This window comes from Lynx canadensis, chromosome D4, assembly GCF_007474595.2.
Source record: "Lynx canadensis isolate LIC74 chromosome D4, mLynCan4.pri.v2, whole genome shotgun sequence".
Taxonomy (NCBI): Eukaryota; Metazoa; Chordata; class Mammalia; order Carnivora; family Felidae; genus Lynx; species Lynx canadensis.
Window position 1 is genome coordinate 82,306,134 of NC_044315.2, and position 17,631 is coordinate 82,323,764.

At 37.6% G+C, this 17,631-nt stretch overlaps 1 protein-coding gene across 4 annotated transcripts in view; it reads right to left on the minus strand.

The window, feature by feature from the left end:
• The window catches only part of LOC115500147 (spermatid perinuclear RNA binding protein), a 140,874-nt gene that overhangs the window by 46,296 nt on the left and 76,947 nt on the right, over positions 1 to 17,631 (minus strand). For all 4 annotated transcript variants that reach the window (XM_030294510.1, XM_032595675.1, XM_030294508.1 and 1 more), the window contains exons 2-5: positions 14,680 to 14,848; positions 10,564 to 10,784; positions 5,032 to 5,197; positions 1,155 to 1,299 (exon numbers count right to left, since the gene is read on the minus strand). In XM_030294510.1, coding sequence (XP_030150370.1) covers positions 1,155 to 1,299; positions 5,032 to 5,197; positions 10,564 to 10,784; positions 14,680 to 14,682 — 535 coding nt within the window. In that variant the 5' untranslated portion in view covers positions 14,683 to 14,848. The remainder of the gene's footprint in view (positions 1 to 1,154; positions 1,300 to 5,031; positions 5,198 to 10,563; positions 10,785 to 14,679; positions 14,849 to 17,631) is intronic.

Sequence of the window (17,631 nt, forward strand, 5' to 3'; positions counted from 1 at the left end):
AGTTTATATCTGTGGGGTATGGTACAGCTGATTTTAGTTACCCCAAAAAACTTTTTTAAAAAGAGTCTATCACTTTTACTTTAAGAGATCCTATGAGTCATGTCTGCCTAAACTCTAAATTCTAACATCACTAATGTGTCTTTTACTACACCTTTATTATCATCAATTTGACATAAATAAGGAAACTGACCAATATTTCTTACTGCACTGGTATTTCAGGGAGGGGACCTGCTGAATGTCTAGTGATGAAGAAACAGCAACAGGGAGTCCCCACTGGCCCAGAAAGGCCACACTGCCTCTAAACTGTCATGACAGAGAGGGGCCAGTTGGTCAAAGGTCTGACATAGGACAAATATCACATGGCAAGTGTTCCCAGGGATAGGACTGAGAGGCAGAAACAAGCTAACTTGACAGGATAAAAACATCAGAAAAAGAAGCCCATTATTCCTTCTCAAAACTGAATAGACTTCTCACTCTACTTTTATGAGGACGACACTGCCATCCATACAAGAATGCTTTTCAACTTCAGAAGAAAATTAATTTAAGGCATAATTCCCACATATGTCATATATAGAATGCTAACAGGATGACAAACTTCCTAGAAAAAAATGTACTAAAGATTAATTTTTAGAAAACAATGCCCCAATTTATATCTCTTACATTATAAAACATTTACACATGGACAATTAGGTAAAGCATAAATCTTACAAGATTATAATAGTTACTGGAAGTCAAAAGCAATGTGCAAATGAGTCATTTGAAACAAGTGAGTAAATTCGAAAGCAATATTTTTCTGGACATTTAATCCTAAAATCAAACTACAAATCCTAATAGCCAAACTACATAGAATAGATTGGTTGATACCAATCACAATGCAATAGTAGACAAAGTGAAACAAAATACTAAAGTAGTATAAAAACAAAAGCAGAGTTAAGACCAACATGATAATCAACAGATTTTTTGAATTAACGTATATCTCAAATGTATACATTTTTGCAAAATATGGCGATTATGCAGAAATAAAGCTTTTTAAAATACTAGGAGAGGTATAAAACAAATGAAGATAGTTACTTCTGAAATCCATAAAGCACACTTAACATAGCATTCAAGAGAGGTCTTACATGAACAAAACAAATATATATATACATGTGTACCTCCATCCTTCTTCTCCAATTCGTCCCTAATTAGCGGGGAAGTAAGTATCACCTTCAAAGTTAGCGTGGGCTCTTTTGTATTCCGAATTATAATAGAAGCCTCATCTACACATTGTTCCACTTCATATTTCTCTTCTGTGAGTTTCTGAAAGTCACCAAGATTTCAAATACACCCAATTAGATTAAGATCTCAAAAAATGAATGACTCTTAGTTTTCAAATGTTATTAACTATCAGTATTACTGTGCTGGAGTAAAGTCTTTAATAGCTCTTTAGTTTAGGAAGAACATTTCTCTCTCCTCCCAACTTACCAACAAATCTTCTTTCTCCACCCCTCAAAAAACAATCACAATGTCAACCATCTTTGCAATTATTAAACAATCTTTAAAACCATTCTTTCTAATATTTGAAAGTAAAATACCAACAGCATCATTATGTGATAACAGGTATACTGTTATTCTTGAAATTCTTACAGAGAACAACTGTACAATAATAAATTGCTGAGAATGCTCTCTAAGCCACATCCCTTTTTGACAGGACCATCTCAAAAGAACTCCTACTTGCTAAGGACATACAAATATAAAATTAATTGACTTTTATATAAGATTACATAGATTTTTAAAGAGAACTAAGTAAGAAAGAATGAAAAACGATCTCTACATTGGCACTTACCAGGGAAAAAATCAGTATAAACAAGTAACTTCTTTTCCCAAAGAACAGGTAGGTCTCAGAGATCACTCCAGTGAGACCTATCATTATGGGACAAGTTACCTGACTTCCATAGGAAAACACACTGCTTCATCTAACATATAATTACATACATGTAATTCAAGGGCCTCCCGCAAAATAATCAACATTTAGAATCACATATTAAATTACACTTAACATTATACATTAAACATACAGTTTAATAATTTATACAAGGTCTTTCTTGGTGGTGAAATTTATATCTATTACCTGACATAAATAGCTGAACGGAAACACTACTAGGTTTCTCCTCATTAGTGTGCACTAAAAGAACTCAAACCCATTTTCATAAAAATAGCATTCTGCCATTAAACATTTATATCAAAAAAGATAGCAAATAGAAAATTCACTATCCTAATTTTGAATACAGGAAACCAAGGAAGGGAAAGACCACACAGTAACTGGAAAAACCAGAACTAGATTATAGAGAAAAAGCAGAAAACTGCTCACATTGCCACTATAATAACAATGATGAGGAGCAGAGAATTAGTCAAACTAATTTTCACCTATGCATGCGGATCACCATGGTATAAGTTTTGGGTTCAAGGAAGTTCTAAAATCGACCTAGAAAAGAGTATATAGGGAAAAGGTATGGTACAACTTTAATTAATTAAGGTAGATTACTGAAAGTTTTCCTATGGTAAGTGCTAAGGAAAAAGATTTTTTAATTCATAAGAAAATAAGATCATTATCATATCAGAAACTGATTTTCCAAACAAACACCAAGAAAACAATAAGGAGGTAGAGAGTAAAGGCAGAAATCACACTTAAAATGATTTTCTGAAATATTAACCATAATAGTAATAATATGTGTGTTTGTGTGTATGTATATTGGCAAATATGTGTACATGTATACAGTTTAATCTGAGATGGGGGTACAATTAATTATGTCCCCATTTTACTTGGATACCTTTACCCAAATACCTATAGTAATGGATCTAACCATCACACAAAGCAGTTGGTTTCAAGGGCTGGATAATACTATTGGCTATGTTAAAGTGAAATACCTCTCTCATAATGTCTACCACTGGTCTTAAGAGTTCAGGCCTCTTTTACCTTCTCTAAGAAGCCCTTCAAAGATCAAAAGGTATCTGTCTTTTTTCTTTTTTGTCTTCTCTAGCCTAAAAAGCCCCGGTCTCTTCAAATTTAAAATGGTTTACAGAGACTGCACTCTCTCCTGGGTCATTCCTTTGAACACTTACTTGAGAGCTCAACAAAAACATGTTAAAACTGTGGTGCCCAGAAATAAAGACCCTCGCCGAGGAGAGAAAAAATGCAGAGTTTACACAATTGTGATCTGCACAGAGAAAGCTCTATTACTGCAGACTAAAATTTGACCCAATCTCTCATATCAATACTGGAGACATGTGATAGATTTTCAGAATAAGAACTTTGGTTTGTTATAGTCCTGGTTCCTAACCCCTTTTCCACCCTGGCACAGCTGAGGAATAGGACCACTCTCGTAAGAAACAGGACTCACTGGGGCGCCTGGGTGGCGCAGTCAGTTAAGCGTCCGACTTCAGCCAGGTCACGATCTCGCGGTCCGTGAGTTCGAGCCCCGCGTCAGGCTCTGGGCTGATGGCTCAGAGCCTGGAGCCTGTTTCCAATTCTGTGTCTCCCTCTCTCTCTGCCCCTCCCCCGTTCATGCTCTGTCTCCCTCTGTCCCAAAAAATAAATAAACGTTAAAAAAAAAAAAAAATTAAGAAACAGGACTCACTGCAGGAGCAGAAGTGGAGGTGGGATGGTTGAAAGCCTCCATGTCCCACCCTGGGACTACTATTTTTACCCTAGATTTAAGAGTAACAGTGTTCACCATAACAAAAGCAGGAATACAGATTAAATTTTAAAACATAAAATACAGAAATGAGGAATTTTATTAACATGCTAGTAATAAAAAGTATAATTAGCCAGAAATTCGTTATTGAGCTGTTTCTTCAAAGCCCTATTGTACTCCACGTTGCTCACCACTCTCCCTTCCCAAATGATAACAAAAGGACTTAAAATAATTTTTTATAATAAATTTAACCCTTTGAAAGACCAAAAACATTTCTTCATGAGAAATGAAAATGGAAAAGCCAAATATATGCTCAGTAACCTAGAAAACCTTAAGACCTAAGGCAAAATGAAACAATAGTGCTCCAAAAATTAATATAGGTAAATGTGCCAATAAGTAACACAAACTTGAGTGCCAAGAACAGTAGATAAAAAAGTCAGGAAGGTGGTTTTGAAGATCAACTGGTAAATATGAAAGAAAATTATCCAGTAACAAAGCAAGTAAAAACAAATTTAGAATTCATATTACTTGGGGGAAAAAAAAGAGCCTGCTTACAAAAGAAACCGACTAAAGAAAAGAGAGCATTCAACTCAAAGGACTTTGGGGGACTTTGTGGGCTGTTATCTATTTATGTGACATGAATATAAGGACTACCAATATGAAATCATCAAAAAGCTACAATCTAATTATACCACTGACAACACATCTATAACTGAAAGGTGATCACGGTTCCTCAAACAGTGATGCAGCTGGCCTTGGAGCAGACTGGCAGAGCAGGTCCTAGGGTAGCCACAGCCCCAGACCAACCTGTTGTCTTCAGCCCTGAGGAGCCTTCTGACTTCACAACAGCATTCGCCAAAAAGGCATGCCAACATCAAAATTTTCTAAAAGCATCCAACTGGAAAAAGGTTTGGAACAAGGAATTAACAGGGACTTTTCCATTAACAGAATGAATGAATGGGTGACTATTAAATTAACTGAGTTTTCAATTTGAAAAGTTATCACCTACAAAAGTCTCTAGTTGTCTAGGCTCTTTTTGATCTTTTCTGCATTATACCACCCCTTCCAAGAGGTTTACAATGCTGAGAGACCTAGTCTGAAAAACATGAAGCCTCTGAGCAAGGCACACCTGAAAATTGAAGGGCCATCTGAATCCGATAAATATATCCTGAGTGCTAACCAGCAGAAGTTTGTTTTAAATGTGATGGACGAGTCACTGACCCAGAGTAGCAGCATTCCTTTTGTCTGTACCCTACCCTTTACTATTACCAATTTCTTATCATTGATTTCATCAAGGTCACTACCTGTTTTCACCTTTTTACAAATTCTCCTAGAGGTGCAATTAAACTGTACTCACCTGAATCTGAATAGGAAGATTATCTTTGACTGTATTTAACAGGGTCTCTGTGGGTTTGTCTTTGCACATTAAAACCAGCTCCAAGTCCATATCATCTTTAATCAGCAAGCCTTTTGCAACCAGGCCAATCCTCATTACACCACACAATGTCCGACCACCTTGATCCCTAAAAATAAAAGTCTAAATGATTACTTTTACAACCTATTTCTCAAACTATCAATCATCACTTGGCTTCCTGGATATTCATATGATCAAAAATTAAGTCTCGGATTTAAGACTAATAAAGTATTTATCTTCCCTAAGGAATCAATAGGGAGCATATTTCATACTACAGATCTTTTAATTCTTTATTACATCTATACTGCTTATTAGCAAAGTCCCTAAATAACATTTTTTAAATTATTTTTAAACTTCCTCCTTTTATCTTGTTATTAGTAATTAAAGAATTTGTGAAAACCTGAACACCAAAGTATACTGAAAAAGAGCATCAGGGTGGAAATTTAAAAGACCTGAACTCTACTCTTAGAGCAGAGTAGAGCCTGCTGGCTCAGTATCCATAACTGCAAAACAGCTATCAGCTACATGAGCCTTCTAGCTGTATCATTCTAGGAATCCACAAAAGATTATGGGGAAAGCAGAATAATGCAACGAAACTAAAAAGCTGAGGAATGAAGGAAGAAACCGAAGATATTCTGCCAGTATATGCATTCCAAATCCGGCTGTGGCTAAAAGAACAAACATTCAAAGAACATAGTCATGGACTAGTGCATCAAAATAATATGAACATCTATCCTTAATTTTAATACTAAAAATCTCTTATTGGTTCATTTCCCATATCGCAAAAATGTAACTAATGTTAGCAGTCATTCAACAAGTAAGCCTTTGAGAACAGAACACATACTAAAGGAAATCCAATCTCCCCTGCTTCTGAGGCTTACACTGTAGTTAAGTACAAAAAGTAACCTGCTTAAAGGGGACAAACTGTGTGTCACAAACTCTGATTTAAACTTCACAACAAGTTTGCATTTAAAAGACAAGGAATGTGAATCTCAGAAAAGCTGACTAATTGTTCAAGTTCAGAGAGATGGTAAAACACAAAGCCTGGATTCAAACTTAACTTGGTGTAATCACAACACTCGGATTCTTTACATTGTTACGGTTGCTTCCCAAGTTCAGAGAAAGAAGAGGTCAAAATTAGAGAGGTCAAGCAAGGCAATCTGAAAGTCTGACTTCAGCAGTCTTGATACGGTTAAAGAGAGAAAAGGTCATTCTGGCTAGGGCAGAGAATCAGCAGAGTGGAGAGTGGAGAATGGAGAAGGAGAAAGGAGAAGGGAGAGAAACAAACTGTGGCAGTAGAAACAAGACAGGAAGTTATAAATAATCCAGACTGGTTAAGTGGCTGGCACACCTTCGAGATGCAATAAACATTAAATCAATAAAAAAACTGTAAGGGTAGTATGAATACAGAAAGAAAAAGGGTTTTAAAGCAAGTGATCCAAATAGGAAATTATTTGGTATTAAGAAGAGAGTCCATCGCCTTTGATTCTTTCTTCTTCTGTATCCCTGTCCTCTCATCTTCTCATTCTCCCCAAACTAGTAATAGTGATGAATTCTCCCTCCACAATCACCCTCAAACAAATGCCTTCAAACTAGCTTCTTTTCAGGCTCGAAGTGCCTCTCACCTAGACTACCTCAATAACCACCTCTTCATTGGCCTTAACGACTAACTTCTGCCACCTCCAATCTACTATATACAATACACCACTACCAGAATAATCTTCCAACAGCACTGCATGGATGGCACTTTGCCTATTTCTTTCCAGGTGTCCCACTGAACACTTAAGTAAACATTTAGCATCCTGGGAGGCGACTGAGAAGACAACATGACTTCCTGGTCCAGATTCTGGCTCTGCCACTCACTATGGTGACACTAGGTAAATTACAAATTACCTGACTCTTCTGAACTCACTTTCTCATTTGTAAAATAGAAAAAAAATACCTTCCTTACAGAGTGGTACTAAGAATATCATGTAATTTAATGTAAGTAATGAACTTAGCCCAGATCCCGGCATATATTAATAGCTCAATAAACAACAGCTATCATTCCCTAAATGGTCCCGATGCTTTCTCACACCTAGATCTTTGCTGAGATTTTTTTTCCCCCACTTTTCAGCTGTTTGCAGAAAGCCTAGCCATCCTCTGAGCTTACTGCAAATGCTACTGCCTTCATCAAGTTTTTTCTGGTCCCCAGAACCAGCATACAATCTCTCCCTGATCTACACAGTCACAGAAATTTGAGACAAAGATGCTAAGAAAACTGGACCTGTGGTCCAACAGATGAATAGGAATCCTGACTCCACCACACACACTCATTCACTGACCTAAAGCAAGTTAAAGTTTGTTAATGATTCTGAGCTACTCTTTTCATATGCAAATTTGAAGCAACTGAAAATTCTATAGTAAAATGGGGGCAGAAGAGGGAAACGATAATCACAGAGACTAACAGATTTGTCATAACATAATGTGAAAAACAGTCTGGTACAGTAACTGGCACTCAATACATGCGAGCCATTATTAACTAACCACTATTACTTGCTACTTAAACTCTGTATCATAATTAGGATACGCTTGGTCTTAGGCAGAAGACAGCAAGACTGAGCAGAGAAATGAACTCCAACTTTAGTACTGAATTTAAATATAGGAGATATTGTAAAGCAAACACAGGGTATTACTTAACATTAAGAACAGAGCCCTCATATTCCTAATAACATAAATAGTGGGACCTTTCTTTGACTTTTGAGTAGTCTGTAAAATGAGCACACGGCAGGGCACCTGGGTGGCTCAGTCAGTTAAGCGGCTGACTTAAGCTCAGGTCATGATCTCATGAACTGTGAGTTTGAGCCCCGAGTTGGGCTCTGTGCTGACAGCTCAGGGCCTATATCCCGCTTCGGATTCTGTGTCTCGTTCTCTCTCTGCCCCTCCCCTGCTTGCACTCTTTCTCTCAAAAATAAATAAACATTAAAAAAAAAGTTAAAAAAAAAGAAAGAGTACACAGGTACAAGCTGCTTAACAGTGCCTGGCAATAGAAGGTGCTTAATAAATAGAAGCTAGCCCTCACCCACTTTGGTGCCCTCTATAGTAATTAGCATACATCAGCAGCTCAATTCGTGTTTATGATCAGAAAACAGCTCTGTTCCTGGAAGATGTGCCTGCCTCTGTTTTATACAAAATAAGGATCCAAACATTCTGCAGTCCCTGAGCTCTACCACATGGGAGGAACTGCAAAAAGTGCTCAGCCTGGGATTGTTCACAAAAGGGAAAGACTTTACAGTCAAGAGTACCCACACATAGAGCTATATTTACAAGTCCAAATGAAAATGTGGAGCACATTATCTTTTAAAAACTTTTAAAAACACAGTGACCTGATCCAGTTAAGCAAAAGTCTGCTGGAACACTTTTCAAAAGTCTGTCCAGCCTTAAAAATAAACAACGGAAGAAGTATTAAGAAGGCCTGAATTCCAACAATAAATGAAACTCCACTTAAAAATGGGTAAACATCTGGGGCACCTGGGTGGCTCAGTCAGTTAAGTGTCCGACTTCAGCTCAGGTCATGATCTCATGGTTCGTGGGTTTGAGCTCGGCATCAGGCTCTGACAGTTCAGAACCTGCTTCAGATTCTGTCTCGCTCTCTCTCTGCCCCTCCCCTGCACGCACTCTCTCTCTCTCAAAAATAAATAAACTTTTTAAAAAAAATGATGAATCGTCTGACTCTTGATCTCAGGGTTCCTGGGATAGAACCCCACATTGGGCTCTGCACGACAGCCCAGAGACTGCTTGCGATTCTCTCACTGCAAAATGGTATGGGGCACCTGGGTGGCTCAGTCGGTTGAGCATCCGACTCCAGCTGAGGTCATGATCTCACGGCTCCTGAGTTCGAGCCCTGCGTTGGGCTCTGTGCTGACAGCTCAGAGCCTGGAGCCTGCTTCAGATTCTGTGTCTCCCTCTCTCTCTGCCCCTCTCCCACTCATGCTCTGTTTCCTTCAAAAATAAACATTAAAAATTTTTTAAATAGATAAATAAAAATAAAAATGGCAAATTTTGTTATACACATTTCATCAAAATTTTAAAAAAGTTTGTGAAAGGGCATAAACACATTCCAAAGTACAATTTAAATATGGAGTGCATGACTATTCAATTTGCACAGAGACTGGGGCTAGATTACTGGATTCTACTACTAATTAACATAAGCCCCCAAATTTGGAAGTATCTACTTTAAAACCGTAATATACAAGAAAAAAATTACTGCCAAGAACCTTCAAACTGACAAGGGTAGGACTATACACAATGTAGACATTACCTGCAAAGAGTTAACAAGGTTAAAGAATTATGTGGTTCAACTGAAAACTGAAACTGATTACCTTGCATCTGAAGATGAAAAGGTTACACTGTCAGTGAAGAAAATCAATTTATCAATACCTCCCCACTATTCTTTATCTATTTATCACTTTTGTTTCTTTGTTTATTTCAGAGAGAGTGCGTGCACACAGAGGGAGAGGGAGAAAGAGAATCTTAAGCAGGCTCTGTGCTCAGCGTGGAGCCTGACGCAGGGCTCAATCCCACAACCTTGGGATCATGGCCTGATCCAGAATCAAGAGTCAGACGCTCAACCAACTGAGCCACCCAGGCATTCATCCTCTTATTTATCTAACACTTAGAAATGAAAGCTGAAGAAAAAATTCTATAACCTCCATGTTCAATTTATAAGTTGCAGCCAAAGCAATGCTCTTAATCCTATAAATACAGTAAGTCAAATGAGCTTCTCCTTTAAAGTAAATCATACTCATTCCAATCATAATGACACTGCTCAAGACAAGAAGCTTACTGTTACAGCACACAGAGTTCCATGATCTGATTGCAGTTATACTGCGGCTTCATCTAACTCATCTCTTACTATTGTTACAACACTGAGAATACTCTGCTATAAAGCTGAAGGCTCTGGCTCCCATTAGTCCTTCATTCATTCCTCAAATACCCAATGAGCATTTACTAAGTGCAAGACACTGTGCTGAACACTAGGAATCAACAAGGTAGATAAGGTCAAAAATACATTTAGAACACATTTTCCTGCATTCTCTCTTTTCCACCAGGATTTTTAAATACCTTTAAAAAAAATGACATTTTATGATTTCCCCAGAGACCCAAAACACAACTATTTATTTCTGAATTTAGGAGGCTAAGCCAACACATGAAAAAGGTGACATTTCATAATCTCCAGAAATGACAGTTTTAAAGGGCTTGGTGCACTCTCAAAAGGCATCCTGAACAAGTCCATCTTCTCTTTCTGGTCTAATTATTATTCTTTTCTTGCTTTCGTTTCAAATGTAACTCAGAAAAATTCCACAAACATTTACTTCCTTGTCTACGGTCATATAAATGAGAAAACCTAAAGAACCTAACATAGCCCAGTGGAAGAGAACCCTGAGCTTTTCCAAGCGCTGCAGTAAAGCACCACAAAGGTCAGGCCACACTCACTTGGAATAGGTGTCTACGGCCTCATCCTTCTTCACTTCTGTCTCACCCTCTGCTTTTGTGCCTTTATTTGTTTCATCAAGCCAATCTGAGACATGTTTAAGAGCACATTCAACAGTAGACACCATATTCTGAACAGCTTCAAGTTCCTCTGGAGATGGATAGATTGTTGAATGTTTCACCATTACATGGCGATCATCATTGGCAAAAGATCTAATAGATCTCTGTCAGAAGAAGAAAGAAAACAATTACTTCAATACAAGGAATATTACCTGAAAAGTAGGATATGCAAATATTGAATATTTAAGTCAAATCACAGCATTAATTATCAAACTACTGTGAAACAATTAATGTTGAGACAATAAAAAAATTGCACAGGAATATGAAGAAAAACCTCATTCTACTAAACCACATCAGAAAATTAGAGATCCCAGGGCACCTGGGTGGCTCATTCGGTTAAGCATCCGACCTTAGCTCAGGTCATGATCTCACAGTTAGTGAGTTCAAGCCCTGAATTGGGCTCTCTGCTGTCAGGGCGAAGCCCACTTTGGGTTTTATGTCTCCCTCTCTCTCTGTGCATCCCCTACACCCTCTCTCACTCATGCTCTCAAAAATAAACATTAAAAAAAGAAAGAAAATTAGAGATCCTTCCCTCATGTTTTGGTTAAGATTCATCCAGGTTACTCTTGGTATAATGCACATTACCATTTACCTCAAATCTAGTGTTTTGAATACCACTTCAAAAAAGGTCATCTGTATCACACATCATCTACGAGAAACAGATACTTCTTAGCTTTGAGAAAGTATCTAGAAATGCATGATGGTGACTCATGATAACCAGTCATTCCTTTCCAAATTGCTGAGGACTTTGGCACCTTAAAAAATTGAGATTTCATAATACAGTAATAATATAAAATACAAAGTTATGTGTCAACACTATAGAAAAACTATGGATCACATTAGAAATCTATTTACTATTTGGCATTGAAACCTCTGGTGCAAGGCCTTGATTTTTAAAATAGATTTGTAGGAGACATTCCAAACTCCAGAAGGGGGAAAATATATACTGCAAAAGAATCAACTTCCCAAAGTAATTTACAAATGTATTACATTCTCAATCAAAATCCCCTCAAGATAGATTTCCTTAATACTCAACAAAAATCATTTTAAAGCTCCTTTGGGGGGGAAAAAAAAATCAATGAAACCATCAAGAAATATTCTACAAAGATGGATGAGTGGTATAATTACACGAAAACAAAATATCAAAAATTTAAAAAGCAGTAATTGAAGTGACACGCTGGCCCAGAAATCAGTGGAGCAGATTAGAGCCTAGAAATAGAATGAATTTCATGAAAATTTAATAGACTATATCCTCCACACTCATGACTCACACTTCCAAAAACTTTTGAATACTTCCAAATTTACAAATACCATGAAGACACTTGTAACAGTACACTGCAAAATGAACAGGGATAAGATAGTTCAGTTTCCATAAAGCCCAAAGTATTCCATTTAAAGGGTGGCTAGAGTGTCTTTATATGAACTTTTATGTGCTAGATGATAAATATTTTGTTGGGTTTTTTTAAATTTTTTTTTTTAACATTTATTCATTTTTGAGAGTTAGAGAGAGAGACAGAGCATGAGAGAGAGGGGCAGAGAGAGAGGGAGACACAGAATCCCAAGCAGGCTCCAGGCTCTGAGCCATCAGCACAGTGCCCGACACGGGGCTCGAACTCACGGGCTGCAAAATCATGACATGAGCTGAAGTCGGACGCTTAACCGACTGAGCTACCCAGGCGCCCCGATAAATATTTTGTTTTAAAGGCTACCACAAAATAAAAAATTCTCAATTCTTTATCAGTCCTGTCTCTTTTGTTTTGTTTTTGAGTATTAATGTTTAAAAATCATACTAATTTGGACAGTAGTAAATACTATAGTATTACTGTCCCCTATAAAATGAAGCAAACTATAAAGGTAAATAATCCTTTGAAGCCCTCAAATATAATAAAAGGATGAAAATCAATCACAAAGCTTTTTTTCTAGATAAAAACCATTTCTGTCCAGATTTTCTCCTTGCTCAAAGTTCACAACCAGTTTTCTAATTGGAGCCTTTTCCCACAAAGAAATAAACTTTTTCATCATTTCTTGAGATTTACTCTCATATCCCTAAATAAGTAACAAGAAAACAAAACAGACCTATAACAAATTGGAGACGCTAAGTTGTTCTAGGGATAAATTATTAAATTACTTGATTTGCTCTTTAGACAAGAAGAAATTTACTAATTTTTTAGTTCTGGATGGCTGCAGGCCATGGGAGGTAGATGTTAACTTGAGATCTTCTCTGTTATTTAGTTGTAGGGTGAGTTACTAAATTACTTAGTTAGCTAAATTACTCAGTCCTCCATACTGGCTTCACCTTAACAAAATTACATATCGCTACATACCACAAACCTTTGGTGTTTCCCTCACAAATAACATAGACTGGCAATGTTAAATCCAAAATCTTAAATCCATGAGTCTACTGGATGTGACAGGACAAGCAGCATGAAACAATGATGAATGGAAGAATAAGAGGTAGGACAAAAAAAAGGAGCGGGGGGGGGGCACCTGGGTGGCGCAGTCGGTTGAGCGTCCGACTTCAGCCAGGTCACGATCTCGCGGTCCGTGAGTTCGAGCCCCGCGTCAGGCTCTGGGCTGATGGCTCAGAGCCTGGAGCCTGTTTCTGATTCTGTGTCTCCCTCTCTCTCTGCCCCTCCCCCGTTCATGCTCTGTCTCTCTCTGTCCCAAAAATAAATAAACGTTGGAAAAAAAAAAACATATTTAAAAAAAAAGGAGGGGCATCTTATTTACCCTAACAAGGTCCAAATGGATTTGTTTAGAGATTTATACATTTAAATTGGAAAAGAACTATGCAGAAACAGAAAGTTACCATTCAAATCTAAGATCTAAGAAGTAAAGCAATAGCACTGGAAAACACCTACCAACCAATTAAATTACTACACCAGAAAACCTAAATTTAAAATGAATAAACTAGGAAAGGAATTTTTTTTTATCAACTATGACAAATAATATTAAAAAACATATAAATTGTAAAAATATCAAGACTATAATAAATAAATGAGCTGAAGAGGCAAATATTTCATATTCGAGAAAACACCAAGTCCCAGTGTCCTTTCTTACATCTCAACTAAAACTAAATGACAGAGAAAATCCCAAGTTAACATTTGCCCACCATCCAGAACTAAAATATTTGGAGAATTTCTTCTCTAAAGAGGAAATCAACTAAGTTATAATCCCTAGAACAAATTTTTTAAAAATTAACTAACACTTAAAGAAATACCATCAGGCTTGCTAAACAACATATTTCAAATATACTGATGATTAATATTTTTGTGCTTTTTCTCCCACTTATAACATCTTTTTTAAGCCTTTTCTCACTTATACTTAGGGAAAAAATTCACACAACATCCTCCAGAACCAAAATACTAGAGGAAAAAATTCAACACATTTTACCAGTTAATACACTAGGCACCAAAGGTTACGATCTCATTTAACATCTCATTTGAGTATGAACTTCCCACAAAAAGCAAGGTTTCTTGAGAGAAGATTCAGTGCCCCCAATACACTCAACACTTGATCCTGTTACTTTGAAAGCATGTGGGAAAAGGTGACTTTTTGAGTTCAATACTCAAACTTCATAAACTCCTACACCATTCACATCACTCATTAAAGGACTGGTTCAAGATTTTTAATTTCCACTGGAAAAAACTAAACTTCAGAGAAAAGACTAGTGAAAAATTACATAATTTCAAGTTCAAGGTCACCTAAGCCATCCTTCTATCAGTTTGCTAACACCAGTTTTATTAGAAAATATTATTTATGAGTATTTAATAATTTATGGCCTGAAGGCTCAAGGGGCTCCATCTTGTGGTTTAAAGGGCTCATAATAAATCTGAACTCATTGGCTTTGCTTAAATAGTGGAGTGCCATCTTTGTCTGATGCACGAGAGCCAAAATTTAACACCGTTGTTTTTTACTTGCCCTCATTATTAACATTTCCGATTTTAAACTAATTGGAATTTATTAGAACTAAATTAAGGAAACATGAATAATACCTACCATGGTTTCCTATAGTGTTTTAGCTTCTTTTTCCAGTCCTTTCCCCACTTTCTTGTCGTCTTCACTAGACACTGTTTTGTGTGACAGTACCTCCTCATAAGCCTGAGTCCCCTGACAGCTCAGAGACAATATGGCAAAGGTGTTTGAAGACTTATTCTCTGGAATACACCTGCAAGACAAAAAGAAAAACAACTTTTCAAAAATGCTTATTTACAAGCAGTTTCATATCTGAATGTGGAGCTTATAAACATGTGTATTGACTAAAAAGAAATAATCTTTATAGAGGAAAATGACCTCATTTCAAACAAAAGCTAAACGTATCTTTTGAAGGCCTGGGGCCGAGAGCGTAAGTGATATGGCCAAAAAAGTAACCCCCTTGGTAGCCACAGTGTGGCAGCTGGCTGACTCATACTCAGTGAGATAAATACATTAACAGACACAGATTCAGTAAAGAAGTGTTACCTGAAGGGTGGCTCAGTCGGTTGAGTGTCCGACTCAGCTCAGGTCATGATCTCAGGGTTCATGAAAATTGAGCCCCGGGTTGGGCTCTGTGCTGACAGCACAGAACCTGCTTGGGATTTTCTCTCTCTCCCACTCTCTCTGCCTGGCCCAGGCTCGCTCTCTTTCTCTCTCTCAAAGTAAGTAAACTTAAAAAAAAATTTTTTTAAATAATAATAAAATTAAAAATTTTTTAGAATAAAAAATAAAGAAGTACTACCTGAAAAAGTACTACCACTACTGGTGGCAACAATGTTGCAATTGATCATAAGACTTTCAATTAGAGATTGGCATTAGCCACAGGGCGCCTGGGTGGCTCAGTCAGTTGAGCGCCCGACTTCAGCTAAGGTCATGATCTTGTTCTAGTTCATGGGTTCGAGACTTGTGTCTGGGCTCTGAGCTGACAGCTCAGAGTCTGGAGCCTGATGTGGAGTCTGTATTTCCTTCTCACTCCGCCCTACCCCCACTCATGCTCTGTCCCTGTCTCTTAAAAAAAATAAAATTTTTTAAAAAATTAAAAAAAAAATTAGCATTAGCCAGACCTATTCAAAAAGTAGATAATCCACCTGAAAATATAATACCACCATTAATTGAAACCATGAAGCTTTTCCATTTGATATTGCCATCAGACAGTACATGTTGGCACAATGTTTCTTCTTTAATCATTTTTAGGCCTAAAATTCAGAATGCTTTTTTGGCTCTGTTCCCCTAACTCCTGAGAGACCCTGCTCCCAGATTTTAGCCTATATGTGCTATTATGCCAAATTCCTCAATATTCACTAGATCCTGACTTCATTACGCATGGATGACTGTAGTCAAAATCCCACCGTATATTTCTGCCCAGAGACTTAATTACTATTACCCCTTTATTCCATCTTTATGAGATTTTATTCCAGATAAGGTAAAAGTAAACTCTTCTGAGCACTGATGAAATCCTTATAAATTATAAGCCAAGATGTTTAAAAAAAAAAAAAAACAGAGAGTAACTATCAAAACAGAACACATGATCACCTACGTGGATATCAGGGATATCAGAAGTTATTTACACACCACAAAATAAACACAAAAAATAGCTTCCTCTTCATCTCAATATCTTTCCTTTAAATTTCCTTTAAATAAGGAACTCCCCCCACCCCATACTTTTGCCTGTAACAGTTTCCGAATACTATCAGTTGTTCTCTTAAAGAAAAACAAATCCTTTTTGAATTTTTGGGACTAGGAAAGTTATAGGTGTAACATAACACTCCCCAATACTGCACATTAAAAAACAAACCCACAATTTTAGTCAAATGATACTCAGCTGTGACCTACATGCAAAACTATTCATATCCTGTAACCAACTTCCCTGACTCCACAAAATCCACCTGAAATAAGGTGAAGCTTGATTTAAAAAAAAAAAAAAAAAAGATTATGTAACTGAACTCATCAATGGGGTTTACTTTATCACACATAACACACAAAGGAGAGAACACACACATGCTACAATTCTTAGGGTCTTTTCATACAAAGAAGTTAAGAAACATGATCCCATGGTAAGATATGTCTCAAAGATCCTTTTGTATACAGATCGTACTACACAAGTTAAGTCTGGCCATTTCCCATTCCCAACCCTACTCCACCATTCTAGCAGATTCAACCATTTAGTATTTAGCTGTGAATCCAGCAGCCAAAAAAGATTGCTATGTGTTCAGCGGAGAACTGATAGCAAAGTTCACGTGCCTCACTCTAAAAAAGTAAGGCCAAAAATTCAACCATATTAAGATGGTAGACTGAAAGCAGGGAAGAATGCTGAGAAAAAGCTGGGGCGCCTGGGTGGCTCAGTCGGTTAAGCGTCCGACTTCAACTCAGGTCACGATCTCACGGTGCGCGGGTCGGAGCCCCACACGGGGCTCTGTGCTGACAGCTTGGAGCCTGGAGCCTGCTTCAGATTCTGTGTCTCCCTCTCTCTCTGCCCCTCCCCCACTCACACTCACTCTCTCTCCCTCTCTCTCAAAAATAAACATTAAAAAAATTAATTGTTTGGACACCTGGGTGGCTCAGTCAGTTAAGTGTCCAACTTCTGCTCAGGTCACGATCTCATGGTTCGGGGGTTTGGGCCCCACATTGGGCTCTGTGCTGACAGCTCAGAGCCTGGAGCCTACATTGGATTCTAGCTCTCCTTCTCTCTCTCTGCCTCTCCCCTGCTTGTGCTCGCTCGCTCTCTCTCTCTAAAAAATAAACATTAAAAAGAAAGGTGATGTTAGTGGAGAAACTGTGGATCACCAGTGTCAAAATACAGCATTCCTCAGTCATTTAGCACAGAGAGTAACCACCCTATGCATGCATCAAGCAGCTCAAGGAACTTCAGGACTTATAGCACAGTTCAACAATCCATGATAAAAGCAATGTTCTGCTGGTGCTGTAAAAGCAACTTAGAAATCGTCTGGCCCAACGCCACCCACCCCTCAGCTTACA